The sequence below is a fragment of the Furipterus horrens genome, unplaced genomic scaffold, assembly GCF_987537825.1.
Source record: "Furipterus horrens unplaced genomic scaffold, mFurHor1.1.pri manual_scaffold_6, whole genome shotgun sequence".
Classification (NCBI taxonomy): domain Eukaryota; kingdom Metazoa; phylum Chordata; class Mammalia; order Chiroptera; family Furipteridae; genus Furipterus; species Furipterus horrens.
Genome location: NW_028327176.1, coordinates 89,999,391 through 90,020,372, shown reverse-complemented (window position 1 = coordinate 90,020,372; position 20,982 = coordinate 89,999,391). Strand labels below are relative to the sequence as shown.

At 47.7% G+C, this 20,982-nt stretch overlaps 1 protein-coding gene across 1 annotated transcript in view; it reads right to left on the bottom strand.

Annotated features, from left to right (window-relative positions):
* PNPLA1 (patatin like domain 1, omega-hydroxyceramide transacylase) overlaps positions 1-20,982 on the bottom strand; it is a 34,600-nt gene that overhangs the window by 8,717 nt on the left and 4,901 nt on the right. The window contains exons 2-5 of the mRNA XM_090282301.1: positions 5,797-6,029; positions 4,322-4,387; positions 2,564-2,773; positions 1,646-1,706 (exon numbers count right to left, since the gene is read on the bottom strand). Coding sequence (XP_090138427.1) covers positions 1,646-1,706; positions 2,564-2,773; positions 4,322-4,387; positions 5,797-6,029 — 570 coding nt within the window. The remainder of the gene's footprint in view (positions 1-1,645; positions 1,707-2,563; positions 2,774-4,321; positions 4,388-5,796; positions 6,030-20,982) is intronic.

Sequence of the window (20,982 nt, the reverse complement as noted above, 5' to 3'; positions counted from 1 at the left end):
CAGCCCCTCCTATCCCTGAAGCCCTATCTCTACCCACCCTACAGTGACACCCCTCAAGTTGTTCACCTCTTGGATGCCTGGGACTCACTTTTCACAGCTTTAATGTCACCTGTGTAAATGTGGAGGATCGGGGAGTTGTCAGAGGAGAGTATGGTTAGAAGGAGCCTTTCCTGCAGAGAGGTGAGAGGAGGGGCCTGGCTCCGAGATTACAGGGAGCAGTGGACTGGACTGACCATGGAAAAGACACGTCCTCAGTAAGAACTACCGGTTATTTGAGCATTGTGCTAAGGGCTGTACATGGCTTCGCTCCTTTAACTTTCACAGTAACCTCTGAGGTAGGTTCCATGATCAGATAAGAAAACTGAGGCCCCAGAATGTTAATTACCTGCTCAAGGTCACACAGTTGGTAGGTGTCAGGAACCAGGTTCTAAACTCTTTCACAGGTTAGGAAGCCAAGGCTCAGAGAGGGGGAATGATTTCCCTGAGCTCAAACAGCTGGAGGGACGGGTATCCTGGCACAGGTCACTCGCCTCTGGTGCCCACATTCTCTCCATCCTGCTCTCATGCTCCCCAGCCCCGACCCTTGTTGGGAGAAAGGGCCCAGAACAAAATAAAGGGTCAAAACAAGGGGAGCTTGGAAAAGCAGGAAGCAATTTTGAAAGAAAAAAAAAAGTGAATATACCCTAGGAAAAAACCTCATTCAACCCCTTAATCTCACTCCCAAAATATTTTTTAAAACCATATACACAAAAAGCACACCACAGCATTGCTTTTTGAACATTCAGAAACTCAAAGGGATGATCAGGCAAAGTTTTCTGTACAACTGTGATGGAATATTATACAACATACCCCAAAACGGTTCTATGAAGACCAACAGCAATGTGGAAAAAACATGACAGAACATCGGTAAACAACCTTTGATCCAGGAATCCTTTTCTTTTTCTTTTTTGAAATATCTTCTATGGAATTAACTCTAAATATGGAAAAGCATTTTTTCTTTCCTTTTAACAAAGATGTTTGCCATGACCTTCATCATGTTAAAGTGTGTAATACATGCCATTAGAATCTTCCTTCTATCCAATGATGTGCAAATGTGGGGACCATGATTTCTTTCTCTTCTCTTTCAGTTTATTTTTTATTGTTATTTTCTCCATTACCATTCACAATTTCCAAACCAGCATAGGGCAAGGGCTCCTCTCTCTCATTTGTTGATCAATACATCATTCAAAGTCTTATCCAAATATAAATATAAATTAGTCACGTCTATTTCTACATTAACAATATGGTTCTATTAGAAAGCAAATAAAAACAGAAGAGGATGAAATGACATGAAAATAGAAGATATGAGTCATGTATTTCCTAAATACAGTTTTTAAATCCGGAAATGTATTTGTACAAAGCCCTAGACACTGTCCCATCGGTTAACCTAAAAGCTGCTTTCACACGGAAATCCAAACTTCTGGCCACAGTGGCCTATCCTGCACAATGCAGGCTGCCAGGCGGCTGAACCCATTTCCAGCTCTCCTGGGTGAAGGGCACCTCCAGGTCACAAATTTGGGGGGAACATTCCTTTACTCACCCTTTCTACTTTCCGTCTTTTCCCACCCTCCCGCCCTGCCTCCTCGAGACTCTACATGGTACTTACTCAGTCGCCTCAAGTACAAAACAGCATCTTCGTACCCTCGGTAGTAGTAATTGTGCAGGACCTGCAGGGGGCACACGGCGACAAAACTCAGGCTGCAGTGACAGCAACAGCCATGGCCCCCTCACCCAGAGCAGATGCTTTCATCGTTCTTGGGCTTTATTTGATGGGCTCTTCAAAGTGTACCCATCTAGTGTTCCATCCTTCACTCTCTGCTAAGGACTGGGAGCAGTTCCTAGTCTTGCATCCATAGTGATGCTGCGTTAAGTGTTAAGCCATTCACAGCCAACCATCAGCTTCCGCTGGTGGGAGATGGGGAGATGTTTATAGCAGAAGCAGAGAAGATGCATTTTGGGCCATATGAAGAGCAAAGTGTGGAGACTGGGTTCAAATCCCAGTACTGCCATGAATTGGCTGTGTCGCTGTGTGGATATAACCTCACACGAGAGTGCCCACACAAAGCCTTTTCCCTAAAGGGCCAGGTAGTAAATATTTGGGGCTTTGCAGGCCACATACAGTCTCTGTCATTTCTTCTTCTCTTTTTTATAGCCCTTTGAAACTGAAAAGCCCATTCTTAGCTCACAGGTTGTACAAAAAGAAGCCATGGGTTGGATTTGGCCCATGCGCCATAGTTTGCTGACCCAACTTTGCACGTCAGAGTTCAGTTAACATTCCTGTGAGCGATTCAGATATCACCTCATTTTACAGGGGAGAAAACTGGGGCTGGGAGCCCTTAGGGGACTTGTTGAAGGTCACAGAGCTCATTAGCCCAAAGGCCAGGACACAAGTCTAGGAGGAAGTTTAAGGGATCTTTTGAGGGGAGGAGACAGAGGAAACTGAGGGTACCCCATGGGCTCCCCATTGCACTCCAGCCCCCGCCACCTTCCCCATCCCCTACCCTTCCATGTCCCTCTCTCTCACCATCAGGTCTGGGGGGAACAGGGCATGGGTCATCCTGGCGATGTTCTCCAGGGAGAACTGGAAGGAGTAGTTGAACATACGGAAGTCATGGAAGATGGCGGGGCAGTCCCGGGGGCAGATGTCCTGCTGCCCGCTGAAGGTGGAGATGGTGATGGAGTCAGTCCAGAAAGAGCAAGGCTGCATGCCTGTGAAGCCCCCATCAATGTACCGCTGTAGGAGGCAGAGTGAGAAATGCTCATGCGGGGTCGGAGTTCTCTCCCCATGCAGGGAGGACACCGAGAAAATGGGTCCCTCAGGACAAACCTTGAGACCAAGGTCGGGGGGGGGGGCAGTGAGTGGCGTGCCCATGACCACTCAGTGAGCCCACGGTGGCCTCTGGTCTCTAGTCCAGTGTTCTGTTCCTGCACAGGCTCCCCTCAGCCACCTTACTGGTGCTGAGACAGGGCTCCTAGGCCTCTGTAGGGAGGAAGCATCCACACACTGGATAAAGCAGGGGCAGGGGCTCCCTGTCACAGTTATCCGTCTCAGACTATTCCTCCTGGGGTCACTCAACTGCTGAGGGAAGGCTTAGGGAATGGCATTTGTCCCATGGCCTTTTGAGAAGGAGTACACATGGGGGATAGTCCCACTCCAGACTGCCACAGGTCCAAGCAGTCTCCCGCTGTAGAGGTCAGGCACCTTTGACACTCTCCAGAGCCCCCCTGACTGGCCACCATGTGTCCACCATCAAGTCCCTTTCCCTCTGGGGCTTCCATTTCCTCAGCTATGAAAAAAGGACCACAAATACTGAGGCTCTAACTCTCTGGGGGTGACGGAAAAGACAAGGCAGACATGCAAGCTGGGCTCCATCTGCTATCTGAATCATCATCTCTGGTTCTCACTTTCTTTATATATAAAATGAGGAGGAGCATGGACAGCGACCAGCAAGGGACCAGCAGCACTGACATCAGGTGGAGTTTGTTAGAGGAACAGAGTCTCAGGCCCTACTCCAGACTGACTGGATCAGAATTTGCATTATTTTACAAGACTTCCAAGTGATTCATGGGCACATTAAAGTTTGGGAGTCACTAGCCTAGATGACCTCAAAGGTCTCCATCATTCACGGTTTCAGGTGCCAACATTACAGGGTCTGTATTTTTTTATTTTTTATTAAAAAAAAAATGTTTTTTTAATCTTCACCTGAGGACATTTTCATTTGCTTTTTTAGAGAGAGAGAGGAAGGGAGAGAGAGAAACATCAATGAGAGAGAACCATCGATTGGTTGCCTTCTTACCCAGGGCATCTGCGCCAGGACCAGGGATCCTATGCACTGAGACCAAGGGTCACACAGGCCCACATCCAGACTGGGGATGAAGCCGCAACCTAGGTATGTGCCTTGACTGGAAATTGAACTCCCAACCTTTCAGTTACAGAATGCTCCAACCACTGTGCAACACTGGCCAAGGCGGGGTCTGTATTTTATACTCTCTGTTGAGTCTGAGAAAATCTGGAAAGCCTGTGGCACCTTGATTTGCCAGGTTCAGTAATCGATTAGTGTGTCGAGAGAGAAGCCCAACTTAGTTGGGAAAGTTCATCCTAAAGCTCCAGAAATTCATCTGTGCTGGGAATTCTGAGTTAGAAAAACATAGGAACCTTTCCAACTCTTGGTCTTCCCACTGAATTCTGAGACTACCCCTCTGCTCTCCCCGATGTGGGTCACAGGGGCCCCGAGGCACCCCTGGATCCTGGCTCACCGCCCTCCCACACTGAAGCACTCACCACACCGCGGTAAGTCGGGGGGATGAGACCACAGTACACAGGGACAAAGCAGCTGCAGTACAGGGCCTGTGGGGGGAGAACAGGGCTGAGATGCCTATGGCCATGGGCCCCTGGGACACCACCAGCATGGCCTTCCTCACAGCCCAGGTGGGGGCACTGCTCCCTCCCAAATTCAGTCCCTGTCCTGGCCCTAACTAGCTGGGTCTTCGGTAACTAAGCTGGTCAGTCTGGGCCTGATGTCCCAGCTTTAAAGGGAGAGGGTGACTTCATTGATCTCCGGGGTCCCTTCTAGCACCGAATTTTCATAAACCCAATGGGCTTGGGTCAGGCCCTGGCATCAAAGGAGGGTGAGATGCCCCCACTCTTGGGAATGCCGAAAGAGGAGGAGTAGGCAAGTAGGGGTGACAGGTGCTGTGATGGAGTGCGCATGGGTATTGTGGCCCCAAAAGAAGCGCACCCAACGGAGGGGGCTGTGGGGCAAGCAGATGGTGAAGGGAAGTTCCCTGGCAGGAGTGGCTGGAGTCTTCTCAAGTGGGTGCAGGGGAGTGAGAAGGAGAGCAGGTCATCCCAGGCAGGGGTGCAGCAGGCACAAAGGTTTGCTCTGGTGGGCACGGGTAGAAGTGGAAGGTGGTGGAACAAGGCTGGAGAGAAAAGTCTTGAAGAGCTGGTGCTAACAAACCGAGATGGACATGGGTGGATGACGTATCTGTGCTCATTGCCTATTCACCCTCCACCACCAGGCCAGTGTGGGGATGTGAGGATGGATGGCAAGGGCCTTGTATTCAGAGGAGGGGAGGGGAATAAAAATCTAGGGCAGAGGGTCACGCAGCTTAACCCCTTTATCATGAAAGAAAATTGGGTATATACACAGCATTCTCCAGGAACAGTAATTCATAGCTAAAATTTATATTAATGAGGTTAGAACAGTTCACTGTTAGAGTGCACTTTCCTAAGTGATAACCCATCTAGTGATAATTCAATTCTTCTTTCAAGGACCATTGGAAGAGGGGGGTAGAGGGGAGGGCTGTACACAAAAACTGGGAGTAATTCAAACTGGGAGGCCCTAAAGGAGACATGGGGCCTTTGCTGGTAACACTGGGCCTCTGAGAAGCTCCAGGATTAGCACCAGGGCAGGGCAGAGGCAAAGGAGGGGCTAAGCCCCTGGGGACTATGAGCGCTGAAGTCTTGAGGATAGTAACCAAGTTAGGTTTATCTTGCACTTCTCTCTGTCCATCTCCTCTAACAGTGTGCCTGACACAGAGAGATGCCAGGAGGGTGAATGAAGGGAGGGACTAGGAAAGCAGAAAATACAAGGAAGGGAGGAAGACAAGTAGACCATCCCAGGGACCAGTCAAGAGAAGCAGGACCAGCTAGCCCTCCAATCTCTTTCCCCACAGGATTCCGCGGCTCCGCCCCCTCCCTCCAACCCCGCCCCACTCTGGGACTCCGCCCACTTCCCAGCCCCGCCCCCTTGCCTCGATGAGTTCTTCTTTGGACCTATAATCTGAGACCACAACGCTCTCTCCATCTGTGACCCGGGTGAGGCAGACGTGGAGCTTCCCGGTGGCAGCCTTGTAGGAGTCCTCAGGCAGGGCCTGGTACAGAAACTGCCTCATCATCTGCACCATCTTGCAGGAGGGCGCCAGGGGCCCCAGGAAGTATTTCTTCACCTCGGCCACACCCACATTGAGGACTCGGAGGTACTCTTCTGTGGAGGAAGCAGAGAGGCGTGTGAGGTCAGCACCCCTGGCCAAGAGAGGTCAACAGCGATTTTCCATCTAATCCTGCATCCAACTAATGGGAAAACGTAGAATTCTAAAGCAGAGAAGGGCTCGGAAACCCACCTGTCGTTCTGCACAGGAGGACAGCAAGGCACTGAAAAATCAGTCACTGGCTCCAGAGATCCCACAGCTCGTCAATGGCAGAACTAGACCCAGGCATCCCGGCTCCATTCACATTGAGGCAAAGACCACTTTCCCAGCCCCAAAAGAGCTTTCCCCAAATTCGCTTCACCTCGCCTGGCAGTCCACCGCCAGACAACATTCTTCTGGAGTCCTAGAGGCTTTTTTGCCCTGTATGAGATTCCTACCAAAACACTGACACCCTGGGAGACAGGTTTAGTGCCAACTAGACGTGGGTGCTGGCCTTGAGGCAGATGAATTACAGGGAGGGGAGAACTTTGTCCTGAAACTACAGCATCATCTTCCCTTTCTGGCCCCTGGAACAGGCCTGACCCATGGAAGACCGCTGTGCTGCAGGAGCCCCAGGAGGGGGAGACAAACCTTCTCCCTCCCTTTCAGAGGAGCACAGCCAGGGCACATGCACCAGATGGAGCTCAGAGGCCATATGTGTTGTTTCAGGGGTGTGGCAGAGGAAGGTGTACGCTACACCCTCCCCCAAACAATCCCCAGAATCTACCAGAGAAGTCTGGGTTGTAGGCTTACTAAGAAGTACTATGAGGTAGGTATTTCCTCACTTTACTGATCAGGAAACTGAGGTTCAGAGCGGTAATATAACCTGCCCAAGGTCAATTATCTAGGAAGTGGACAAAGTGGGATTTTAACCTAGAGTGTGTGACCCTGGAACCCATACTCCTTCCACTCAACTAAGCCCCAAGCTTCCAGAGCTAGGCCTATTACTGCTTCTTGACGATTGCTGCTAATTTCTACCTTATGGGAGGTCTCTGGTAAAATCAAGACTGGAAATAGGTCTAAAAAAAAAAAAACTGCTATTTTTCAAAACAAATATTTAATTGTAAAACATCTATACAGAAGAACTTTCTTAAAGTCAGTATCAGGTAGCAATGGCTATTGGGAAGTTGTGCAATCATGAGCTCTCTGTCACTAGAGGTAATCAAGCAGAGGCAGGACAAGCACCTCAGTCAGAGAACTTATCAAAGAGATTCCTGGATGGGCAGTTAGGATTAAGATTCCTTCAAATTTTGAGATTTTTTGGATTTGCACGGGAGCCTGACAATATATCTGGGAAGTTATCACAGTGAACATTGTTTTCCTATTTATAAATAGAGCAGCTGAGGCATAGAGAGGTTAAGTGATTTGCCCAAAGTCGCATACAGCAATTTGGGGACAAACCAAAGCTAGTGATGCTCTACTCCTCCTGTGTTTTATAGTTCAAGGTTATTCCTCATTAATTCTGGAGGTGGATAGGATAAGGAGCTTCCACATCATTTTGCAGATAATAGAAACTGAGTCAGAAAATTACTATGCGTCCTTCCTGAGGTGAGACAGCCCGGCAGTGTTTGTTCTGACTCCCACCCCACCTTCTTTCCCTGGATGTTGGACTGATCCCAGAGGCTGGGTGAGCTTGAGTTGCCATGGTGACAGTCTTTCTCACCACATTTAGAGTCACAGCTGCATATGTGTAGCAGGGACTGATCTGTCACCCGCTTAGAGGGGAGGTGCTCCTGAGAGGTGGGAAGCCTCTGCAGTTCCAGCGAGGTTAGCTTCACCATGTGCCAACTTGTACAAACAGCGCTTTTCCCCAAGGGAAGGTGGTGGCCAACCCACCAGCAGGTTATGAAACAACCGGGCATTTGGATACCGAGGTGCTGGGTCACTGAGTTCTCGCCTACAAGACCAGCTGGGATGCAGAGTCGAACTAGGGTGGGGACTTGCTGTTTTTGGCATTCTTAATGAGCAATTTGAGGTGATCACATAAGGATTGGTGGCTTCTCTCCTCTACCTCTCTCTCCCTCCCGCCCTGAGGGGAAAGCAACTAATCTGGTTAGCACGACTCTGTTGGTAGAAAGTCAAGTGTTAAGCATAGCAATTGCTGGGTGCTGTGAGGTGGGGTAAATTTAGCTTGCTTCTTTGTGCGTCTCTGTACTTTCCAGCACCTTCTCCCATTTAAAGGCCTCCTTCCAAACTAGAGGCTGCTGGCCTCTGAGCCAGTGTCGCACACCAACCACAGCAAGGCAGGATTTCAAAGCAGCACGGCAGGAAACTCAAGATCGGCTACTCCCGCCCCCAACCCGCACTCACCATGTCCTTTCACACCTTTGTATTATCTAAAGGTGGCAAGTTTGTATCCCAAGCCAAGAAGGACACTCTCTGAGGGCTGGCCCTTGTGGTCCTCCTCTCCCTATATGGCCTTTCATGGTGCTTTGCCCATAGAAGGCCCTTCAGAAGCCTTTGCTATGAGCTGGGAATTCCTCAAGGGCAGGAATGAGCCATACTCACCTATGCCCACCACGCCTTGCATGACACGTGGTGGGTGCTCAATGTTTGTTCAGTGTATGAACAAAGGAAAATAAAAACCCGACAGGGAGGCAATGCAAATAATGTAGATGTTCACAAGGAAGAGTTACTTGACTTAATTACCCAATAAAAGCTTGAAGGCAAGGTCATCCCAGACAGATGGATAGATAACAGAGTTAACTATGTTGGTAAGTGTGGCCAATTCACCAGGTTTTATGAGTCTACAGTACTACAAACTCCAGTAGGAAAATAAATAAAATCCTGGGACTGGGAGATTTTGAGGTCATTTGGAAGCTGCTCCAAATCTCAGCCACTGAAGGAGTCTTTTACTCTTTCCTATAACCAGATCCATTTCTTGGAAAGAGCTCAGGCTTTGGAGCCACACAGATTTGGTTCAAATCCTAGCTTTGCCACCTACTATCTGGGCCATCACTGGCAAGTGATGTAACTTCTTCCAGTCTCAGTTTGCCACCTATAAAATGGGACTACTTACCATACGGGTTGTTATGAGACAGGTGGTTTTTTTAATGCCCACACATAGTAAGTGCTCGATATTGGTATGCCAGCGATTCCCCATGTGACCATGGAAAAGTCTTCTTACTGTTTCTGCCTATCAGCTTTCTCAGCTGAACAGGAGACAATGATCCCTGCCCCACACCTTTATCAAGGTGTGCTCAGGCGCACGAGTGGGGGTGAAAGAGCAGAGTGGAAGCACTGTGGAGATGAGAGTATGTGCGTCTGTTTCAGAGCATGGGATAGTGTGGTGTAGAACAGGGAGAGCTGGCTGCAGCATTTCTCCCCTGTCAACTTGGGAGATCCTACAGATCTAGTAAGGAAAAGGGGGACGTGTAGAAAAATCATTGAAGGGAAAGGAAAGGGATAATTAGATATGTGTTTATCTTCTTTATTCGCTTAAGTGCCTAATGTTTCTCCCTTTGTGAGGGCAAGGATGGTCTCTGCCTTTTTCATCCCTTTGTCCCTAGCACCTGATAGAGCGCCTGGAACATGATAGACATTTAATAAACATGAATGCATACATGAATAATGAATAAATGAGTGAGCCACAGCAATGGAAGGAGGGCACTGAGGTCCAGACAGAGAAGCAGCTATTCAAGGTGACTCAGAATAAAAACGGTTTCTCTTTCCATCCTCCACAAGGCCTCTTGCTAAGTCAAAAATCCTAGAAAGATAGGCATTTGGCAGCTGACAATTTAAATGGCTGGGGATCCCGTTCACAGGGTGCCCGAATTAGGTCGCTGTGTGGGATGGATCTGCTCTGGAGGATGGGACTCTGGGGCCTCAGTCTCCCGCGGACTGGTAGCCTAGCAACAACCTCCGGCTCCGCCAATCGCAGCGAGGCGCCTCCCGCCCTGTGAGCGCAGCTCCCCCAGCAGCAAGTACAGTGGGTACCGGGGAAGCAGCGACGCAGCAGCCCCTGGGGAGGCGCCGGCGAGCTGAGCTCCGTTCCCAGGAAAGCCCCACGATTCTCACAGCCCCTGAAATCCTCAGACCTAGAAGTCTGCTGCTCCCACCGGTCCCTAGTTGTAACCTGAATTAGAGGCTGCATTTCTCTGTGGGTATATCTTGACTGTCTGACTCCATCTAATGATGATTATTATCTTAACAACAGTCGTTTGTTCAAGCAGGTTTTCAGACTTATAATCTCAGTTTATCCTCGCAGTGACAGCGAGCCCCTGCGGGGCAGTGACCTTGGTTTATTCACCATTTTATTTCTATACTCCGCACTGCAGGGCCACTGATTGAAAACAACTTGGCTTCCAGCTGCAGCATTGCCACTGCAAGGTCTACAAAGACCCTCGGAGGCAGGGATTTTTCAGTTGGAGAACCTTTGTTCAAAAATCTTAAGTGGAAATCCAATATACAGAACAGCAAAAAACGGCTGTTCTGGACTGCAACCAAGCAGAGTCTCAGACCTGTCTGATTGTTCTGTCGCACCCTAGGAAGGAAGCCCCTGAAATTCCTAAGTTCTAGGAGCCTAGGCCAAACCAAAAACACTACACTAGACTAATTCTCTCATTTTACAGGCAAGAAATCCAGCTCGGAATGAAGGTTAAGCTCAGGAACTATGGCTGAATGGCTGGCTTGCAGGCTGGCAAAATGAATAAAGAATGGATAGACCGTAGGTCTCACAGTCTATCTTAGCATAGGACAGAATTCGAATGTATGAGAAAATTCATTTTTTCAACTTGGTTCTGAATGCATTTTAGGCTTTTGCCAAAAGCAAAACAACTCTGACCCAGTACGCACTAAAAAAAAAAAAAAGCAAACAAAAAAACCCCACTATTTTTTATGAGTAGTAACAATCTTCCACACATACCTTTTTCTAACCCTCAGAGTTTACTAAAGAACTAGCTTTAAAAGTTCAGATTGTCTTAGATCATGTTGCCATGGAAACAGTAGTGCCTCCCACTGGTTCATCACCTGGATTCCTAACAAAGCACCCTTTCCTAGGTAGGACCTGGGCCCTGTCCCTGTCCCTGTGTGCCTCTCTCCCAGAATCTAGGAACGATCTCCCAGCTTTCGACAGAAGGATCTACCAATCATCTTGAGATAAAACAGACAGAGAAGAAATGTACCTAGAACGTTCTCTGGAACCTCACAATGCTCTCAGGGCCATTGCCCCTATTTTTTTCTTTCTGACTATGTATTTTCTTTGGTGGACCCAGAATTCCCTTGGGGATTCTGCTTCAAGGTAGAAACCAATATCCCCCTTCCAGGCTGTGGCCCACCCTGCCACCCTATAGATGTTCCCTGCACTGCTGAGGGGACACTGAGCCAATGCAGAAGCTGTGAACTAGTCACCCTCCACCCTTAAGAGTTGTTTTTGGTGTGTGTGTGTGTGTGTGTGTGTGTGTGTGTGTGTGTGTGATCAGGGGACCTCCAGTGGGGCTCTGCTGTACAGAAAAAAGGCCACCTCAGAGCACCTCCTTATTGGAGATTTGCTCAAAGCAGGACAGCACTGCAGAGGAGCACCCATGCCTTCCTCTTTCAAAACCGTGATAATTAAATTCATTTCTGCTGCCTGTGGTTATTCACTGTTCCATCTGTCTAAGACTTCAGTTGGTTGGGTCTGCCACTTGCATCTCTGTGTTACATGAGTCTCGAAGTTCTCATGAACTGCCCCCCCCCCCCCCATTCTTTACTGCTCTTACTAGCTAACTACCATTGTTTTGTTCCTCCTTGGTGTTAGGCACTGTGACAGGTTCGGAGGCCTCATTGTCTATTTAATCTTAAGGACACTCCTTTGAGGCAGCTGCTATGTTTATCTCCTCTTTACAGATGAGAAAACTGAGACTTAACCAGTAACTTGCTCACGGTCACGCAGCTGGAAACTGGTAGACCCCAGCCTCAAAGTCCTGAGGGTCCCAAAGCCAGTGTTCTTTGTACCATAGCTCACTGCCTCCACTAGGGGGAACATGCTCTCCGTCCCTCAGAGCCTTGGTTCCCCGCTGTGAGGCAAGGAGATCGACCTTTCTAAGATTTAGTTTAGGCATACTTCCTAGGGGCTCAGACATCCCCGGAAACAGAAAGACTGTTAGAGCAATGGAACCCAAATCCTGGGACCCAAAGCCCCTTCTCAGGCCAGGTCTGTCTCTTCTCTCACAGTAAACGCATAGCGCACAATCCTGCTTTTCTACCCCCTACTCACACTTATTTTTTAACCATCTATGCAGGCCTCACCCTAAAGCCCAGCTTAAGATCTGGGCCTCCTCCTGAAAGCCTTCCCTGATAACCAGCTGTTAGCTTTCTCCCCTCTTCCTGTCTGTACCAGTTACCTCAGGCTCTCTGGTCAGCTGCATTCTTTGAGGACAGGGCCTGTATCAAGAACACCCTTCCCCCTTATTATTGCCTAGCTCAGTGGTGAACACTTAGTAGGTATCCAAGAATGAATAATTTAACTATTTAATGTTCCATAAGCAGGGACTATTTGCTTTATAGCCCATTATGCCCCCAGCATTTAATTGAATACGTGGCACACTAGAGACCTAATAAATGTTTGCTGAATAGCCTTGGCCAGGTAGCTCAACTGGTTAGATCATCATCCCGATTCACTGAGGTTGCAGGTTTGATCTCCAGTCAGGGCACATACAAGAATTAACCAACGAATACATCCGTAAGTGGAACCACAAATTGTTGTCTCTCTCTCTCTCTCTCTCACTCTCAAATCAATAAATTGAAAAATATTTTTTAAAATGTTTGTTGAATAAATTAATAATAAGTGGTAAAAAGATGAACGAATGAACAAACTGAAAGGAGATGGAAGAGTGTCTCCTATCTCGGGCTGATAGGGATCTTTCTAACTAATGGTTAGGAGGATGGGCCTCTTCAGTGACTCAGCCCGACTTGGGGTTGTGATGGGCAAACCACAGAGCAGTTTGCTCTGTCAAGCCTGGTCCTAACTCTTGTTCTCACATAGATGGACACAAGACCCTGAGCTGGGGCTGAGGAGGAGATTCTCTCTTATGTGGTGTTCTCACAAGGATGGAGTTGGTTACCCTCAGGACCCATGGGTCAGCTGAAAGACCTGTGTACTGTTCGTTTGCCTGGATTCCCTATAGCACTGGGAGTGCAGCTCAACTGTCTTTGCTGAATTTGATCCCAAAGTGAAGCAAAGAAAACACTATTTTAATACTCTCTGAGTGAGCTGGTTTAAAAATGGATCTAGCAAATACTGTGCAGGATCCTGGATTGGATTCTAGGACAAAAAAAGAACATTAGTAGAAAAGCTGGTGGAATCTATAGTTAATAGTAATGTAGAAATGATGATATCTTAGTGCTGACAAAGGTACTATGGTTATGTAAGATGTTAACATTAGGGGAACCTGGCTGAGGGATACATGGATCTGTACTATATCAGCAAATTTTCTCTAAATCTATTATTCCAGAATAACAAGAAAAATAAAAAGCAGACTGAGCAAAGCTATCAGACACACAGTGCCTGCCACTCAGCAGGGGCTCAGTGACCTCCTACTGATGTTGGGGGAAGGGATCCACGTATGTCACCTGCATGATTGCTTTCCAGTAGTTAGATGTTTCTACTGTGCAAATGACAAATTCAGAGCTTTGCCAGATTTTCCATTGAAGTTTCTTCTATTTAAGAGTCCAAAGGATTGTTTGGAGAAGAAAAAAATCTTTATCTACTTGGTTGTAGAGGCTAAACCTGTAAAATGCAAGTAACTTAGAATTGAAAGATACCGATTCCATCATGGAATCACAACCACACAGTGACAACATTTCTATAACACATTATAAAAAGTCTATTCTGTATATATCATGTCATTTGATCTTACTTTCTTAATCAGTGTGCAAATGACCGCTTGACCCATGGAGTTTGGCAGGAAAACTATTGTGCTTGCAAAGCAACTCCTGAAATCCTGATTATGGAGGACGTAGGGTGGAGACATTAAGAGAGGTTCCAGGCCTGGCTCTGTTGTAGAAACCTGGGAAAGTTGTCTAATCGTTCTCAATACCTGTTTCTTCCTTGAGTATAAACATAGTATCCACTTGATGGAGTTGTGAAAAGGTTAAAGTGAATGATGCGTGCAATGCCTTGAGCACAGAGCCTGGCGCATGGAAAGTGCTTGATAAATAGCTCTACCAGCGTGACACTAAGATGAGAATCAGAGCAGAGCATCTTTAACAGAAAACGCCACCATCTCAGGCAGAAAAATAACTCTGGGAACAATATATTTATTTTAATCCTCGTCTGAGGATATGTTTACTGATGAGAGAGAAAGAGAGAAACATCAATGTGAGAAATGTCGATTGGTTGCTTCCCCGAATGGGGATCAAACCTGAAACCTAGCTATCTACCCTGACCAGGAATTGAACCCACAACCTTCTGCTGCATGGGCTACACTCCAACCAACTGAGCCATCCGACCAGGGCTAAGAATGATTTTTTTAAGTTTTTTTTCTTGTATTTTTTCATTACCATGTATCTCCCTTATACCCTCTTCTGCCTCCACCACTCCTTCCCCACTCCCACAATCACCATACTGTTCTCTGTGTCCATGAGTGGGAATGATTTTTGATGAATACATTTTTGATTTTGAAAGTGCACCCAGCAGCCAGGACTGAATTCCAGGCTTTGTCTGGGCAACACACACACACACACACACACACACACACACACACACACACACATCCTTGTAACATGAAAAAATGGAGGTTCCATGTACATCTTAAATTACTATGGAGAGACTTCCATCTTGAGCAATAGAGCTAAACAAAAAAGGAACCTCCTCAGCTTCAAGAACAACAGCTATGACAAAAAGCCTGATAAAATAAAACAGAACAGAACCAAACAAAACAGTGAGACTGGCAACAAGAAGAAGAAGGGACTAAAAGCCAGCGCCCTGGGGGACAAAGCTGCCGATGTAGTTTTTAAACCAGAATCAGGAGCTGGGGAGCTGAACAAGAGCCCTGCTAAAGCCAGGACCCCTCCACTGGCTGCTGGACCAGGGGAAGACGCCAGTGGCTTATCTCTATCCAGGGCTCTGGATGAAAAAACAGTCTCCCATAAAAACTCAAAGCCCCAAGCCTGCCTCACTAGGGGTTTAGAGCTTGAACTGGCACAATCTACAAGGTAATTACCATGAAAATCGGTCTCCAGTTGGTGATAACTCTGGGGTGCCTGGCCCTGTCCACTGCAAAGCAGCTCAGGTGGGTTCTTCCTCTGCCCAGGCTACACAGAATTCCCATAGAAATACCAAAAATCATGTGCAGATTAAAGCTCATAATTAAAGTATTAAAAATATTTATCAGACCAGATTGGAGTCCAGTGATCTTTGCTTTAATAAGCTTAGTAAGTTCTATAGGACATTCTTAGTTAAGTTTGAAAAATGCTGCTTTACCTATGCTTTCCTATTTCAAGATAATTTTCTTTTCACTTATTCATCCATTCATTCAACATTCATTAATCAAAGACTTATTTTGTGACTAACATTTGCTAAGCACTGTGCCAGGAACATCCACGACTTCTTGTGGCCTTCACCATAATGTCCAAGGGATGTGTTCCCACTCCAAGTTACAGGTGGGAAAATGAGGGTGAGGCAGGTCACTGGCTGCTCAAGTACCCACAGTGATTATTGGCAGAGCCATTTCCTGTCCAGAAGGACAGCTGCTTTCCTTCCTGAGAGTGCAAGCACATTTGCTCTGCAGGAATGTTACACCTGCTGATCTCCAGCCCAGTCCTCCTCCTTCCTGGGAACTTCATTCTCCACCAGCCCTGGAGTGTCTTATTCCTCGACTGAGTGACAAAGACAGGCACATGGGTGACTGAGGAAAAGAATGACCAGAGCCAAGGTTCTCACAGAGGTAGCCTTGTTCTGCCAGCCCTGGCTGCTGTGTCCCAATGGGCCCACCGCCCAGAACACACCTGAGTCACCTGCCAATGACAATAACTTTGGCTGCCCTTGGCTCCAGGGCCCCAGGAAGCCTTTGGTCACTGGGATGGCAGAAACTGCTTGAGGCAGCGCTGGACCAGGTGTGCAAGGCAGACAAAAACACCTGTGGCCTCCTCCGTCTCCAGGGGAGGAGTCCTGCTGGGTCCTGCTGTGCCCACGTTTGAGGGGTGGGGCCGCCACTGCTCCCTGAGCCTTTCATGTGCTTTGCAAGGTTCTTTAGAAGCCCAATCCCTGTCCAGAAGGACAGCTGCCTTCCTTTTGGAGAAGGCAACCACATTTGTGCCACAGGGCTGTTGCACCTGCTGGTCTCTCAGCCTGGAACACACTTTTCACAGAGCACACTTGGCTCTCCCTCCTTCCTTCTGCCTCAGCCTCCCCCGACAGCCCACCTGAAAATTCATCCTTTAATGATTCACCACACCCTTCTCCTGCTTTATTTTCTCCTTTGAGCCTGTATGTTGACACTTTCCTATATATTTGGTCATTTATGGCTTGATTTCACCAAGAGAATGTCAGCTTCATACAGCCAGACAGCTGTCTTGTTCACTGCTGGATCCCCAGGACCTGGAATGAATGAATGGGGTAGTCTGTTTTATCTTTGTAATTCAGCCAGGATCTGGTCCCCAGCTTCTTTGTCTGCACATTAGGTTCAAACAGGGACTTCCAAATTTAAAAAAAAAAAAAAAAATCACTGGAACACTTTCTTTAAATGAAGTTTTAGGGGGAAAAAAAAAACCCATGCATAAGACAGACAACAGCAGGGCTATACTTGCCGGCCCCAGGGCTTCAGTGTGCAGCCTCTCCCTGCTCCTCTGCTCCTACCCTCCCTGCCCCATAGAACCCTGGGGCTCCTCGGAACACAGCTTGGAAACCACTGGCCTAAGCGAGTTCCACCTCCAACTATTCACTTTCTTTCCCAAAGTCTAAATACAGTTATTTATAAAAATAAAGGAATTGGACTCACTGACCTTCCATCTATGACAGTCTAGTATTATAAGTCATGTCCATAACTGCAGAAAGTTGCCTAAGAGTCAGGTAAACCCCAGAATAGAAATTGCAAAGACATTCAGTGGCAGGCCTGCCAGCAGCCAGCAATTGTGAGGAGTTTATTGAGCTTCTCTTATTTGAAGAGCAGTTTGTGGGAGCCATGGGACCCATAAGATCTCAGACTGCTCAACCAATCTAGTTGATGAAATGAGAAACGATGCCTATAACAATTAAGACAGCATAGATAGCATCAAGTGCTAGAACAGGGGGACAGAGTCTGTGGGCAAACTGGAGACCACAGGAAGACATCGAGGGGGCCAAAACAGGAGGGCTCCTGGGAGGAGGTGATATCTCTGGAAAGGAGAACAGAAGGTCATTCTAGCTGGGGACACAATGGGTGCTGTGGCCCACTGCCCAGGCCCCTGGGCAGGACTGAGGCACTCATGCCCCCAGCTGCCAGGATGGCAGCCTACCGATGGCTCAGAGCCGAGCCCCTCTCCAGCCAACAGACTGGACTTCACTTTATGGTTATGGAGTCATGGTTTTGGTCCCCAGCAGAGAGTCTCCATCATCATCATATCACCAATTACTGTTATCGTGGCAGAGACTGCTACTTGTCCCTAATATTCTTTCTTTCCTTCTTCCGTAGTAACCAAATGGCCTCCCAGAATAAAGCTTACTTTTTCCAGCCTGCCTTGCATCAGGTGTGGCCATGTTCTGATCCATGGCTGTAAGGTGACATGATATTTGTCACCTCCAAGGCCTGCCCTTAAAAGAAAGAGGCGTGCTGCCCCCCCCCCCCCCCCCCACAGCTAGCTGGAACGAAGACATGGAGATGAGCCCTCTTGGACAGTGAGCAACACCGTGGAAGGAACCTGGGCCCTAACTCAGTGGAGCCACCACACCAGCCTTGGGGGGCTGGGGTGCAAAGGCCACAAGTAAACAGTGTTCTGTCTTATGGAAGACTCTGCTAACCCAGCCAATGCAACTACAGTATCAGCCCTTAGTGAGCAAAGCTCATGCATAGGGACCGCTTGCTGATTCCCAGAGCCAGCCAGGGGGACGGGGAGGCAGGGATTATTCTCACATGCTACAGCGGCTTGTCCAAAGTCGCTCACTGTTCCCAGGACCAACTTTGGTCTGAACCGTTCCCCCCTCCTTTCTAAGCCCCACTCTGAAAGACCATGTGACAAGAATATGTGTGGCAAGCTAGGCTCACAATCTGACTGCAGGGCGCTTTTGTAACCCTTGTTCTGAGAACTCAGAAAGCCAAATTCCGGGTCAGTGCTTTTTGCCGTAGGGATGCTGGTCTCTGAGACTGTGGGAACGCCAAGGATTTAGCGCCTGTTGGGGGTCAGGAGGGATCCAGAAGTGGTGATGTCTGAGGTTAGCCTTGGAGGATGGGGATATGTAACAGGGGGAGAGAAGAAAGGGGGCAGCATCCTTGGGGGAGAGGGGACAGCTGAAGCAAAGGCACAGAGACCCCTGTGCAGGGGAGAGAAGAGCTCCCAGTCCCAGCCCCACCCTTTTACTCTTTGATTTGGTGGTTTGGGTGTTGGGGGAGGTTGAGATTGGCATTGTTGAGAAAGCAGGGTGAGATGTATTGGAAGATAATTATTGTCAGAGGTCAAAACAAAGTCACCCAATGAGCTCAGCTGAAAGTCAGCTCAGTCCCTTGGTCCCTCCCCTTCCCCAGCACATTCTGTGCTGCGAGATCTGCCAGTCTACTCCCCCGGGCTCTCCAAGACTCACAGTTCTTACCTGCAGAGCAGGCAGGCAGGTGCTGAAAGGCCCTCCCCAAAACATGGCCAGCGAGCCTACATCCAACTTCTGTGTGAGTTTATAATGATTTCCAAATAAAACATATATATAAAAAAGCAAAACAAAGCAGGGGAGGGGTATCTAGATGAAATCCAGTACATAAGATGCTGATAACCGTTGAAGTTAGAAGATGGGTTCTTGGAGGTTCATTACATTATTCTTTCTAATGTGTTTAAAATTTTCCCTTTAAAAAAGCTATTAAAATTTGTGTTTAATGTATGTAAATAATATGGAGAAAAAAGAACCCTAGTGCATTGTTGGTGGGAATGCAGACTGGTGCAGTCACTGTGGAAAAACAGTATGGAATGTTCTCAGAAAACTAAAAATGAAACTGCCTTTTCACCCAGAAATTCCACTGCTAGGATTATACCCGAAAAATCCTGAAACCCCAGTTCAGAAGAACCTATGCACCCCTATGTTCATAGCAGCGCTATTTACAATAGCCAAGCACTGGAAACAGTCTAAGTGCCCATCAGTGGATAAGTAGGTCAAAAAACTGTGGTACATTTACACAATGGAATAATATGCAGCAGAAAGAAAGAAGGAACTCCTGCCTATTGCAACAGCCTGGATAGAACTGGGGAGTATTATGCTTAGCGAAATAAGCCAGGTGGCAAAAGACAAATACCATATGATCTCACCTATAAGAGGAACCTAATGAACAAAACAAACAAGCAAAACAGAGCCAGAGGCAAGGAAGTAAGAAACAAAATGACAGCAACCTGAGGGAAGGACGGAAAGGGAGAAGGAGGGAAAGAAGCAGAAGGGTCTTATCAAGAAACAAGTATAAAGGACCCATGGACATGGACAACGGGGTGGGGATTGACTGTGGAAGCTGGGGTGGGAGGGCGGGGCAGGGGAGAGCAATGGTGGAAAAAATGGGACAACTGTAATTGAAAAACAACAAAATTTTTAAAAATGTACATAAATGTTCACAATAGCATTATTCGTAATAGCCCAACGTAGAAACAACCCAAATGCCTGTCACCTAACGAGTGGACCATGAGAGTGGCCTGTCCACACAGTGGACTGTTACCTGGCAATGAGCGGCGAGCACTGGCATGCACTCGGCTGCCCATGGCCCCATCAATGTGCCATGTCCAGACAGGCAAACCCCCTGAGACACAAAGTCCACTAGTGGCTGCCAGGTGCTTGGGGGAATGAAGGAATTGAGAGGTGACAGCTAAGGGGTACGGGTTCCTTTGGGGGATAATTTAAATGTTCTGTAATCGATTGTGATGTTGGGTGCACAATTTCGTGAATATATTAAAGGCCATTGAATTGTATGCTTTAAATGGTGAATTGTGCGCCATGTGATTTATATTCCAAAAGCTACTTTGAAAAGCTTAAGAAAAAAAAAAGCAGAGGGTAGGGGAGAAAAACAACCAGTAGAGGCTATGGGCCCAGGGTCTCCACCCCTTCTCTGCGATGTGGATTGGCTGCGGGGGTCGGCTAAGGGGAAGAGGGGGACCAGCCCTAACCAAAGTCCGTCTTGCTCATTTATGGCCAAGACAGAGGCCTTCATAGGAAACTACTTCAGCCTAAAGCCACTATAATGAAACTAGTTTTCTCTGCCCTGGAAAAGCCATTCCCCACGAGTAATCAAGTACAGAATTCTCATTAGTCCAGGTCCGTGGTGAGCATCTTATGGGTTTCCATTGCCTGTTCATACACTCATGGCATTTTAGTTTCCCAAAGGGCACTGGGTCTCAACCATGGCTGCACATGGAAACTCCCTGGGTGCCCAGGGTCTGCCCCCGGAGATCCTGATTTAATTTGTTTTCAGAGAGACCTGGCCAATGAACATTTTAAAGCTCCCCAGGTGATTTGAATGTGCAACCAAGATTGAGGAGCATTGATTTAATGAATCTTTTTTTTCTAAACAACTAGAAAAGAATATAAAAATTCTGGCCTGGAGTATAGTAAGCATTCTATCACGAAACTTTTCACACGGACCCCTGACACCAGTGCACTCCTCCCCACCCTCCGGAGGCATCACACACCCCGCCAGTGACTGTGCTTGTTGTCATGCCCTGTCCTAGACTCCTGTCCAACCTGTCCCTACCCGTCAAACATCTACTCACCTTTCAAGCAACAGCTTGAATGCCAATTCCATGAGGCCTCCCTCCCTCTGCACTCCTGTGCCTTTTAATTTGCTAACATTCAGGTGGAACTGCCTTGTATTATGAGTACCTGGTGGCTGGCTG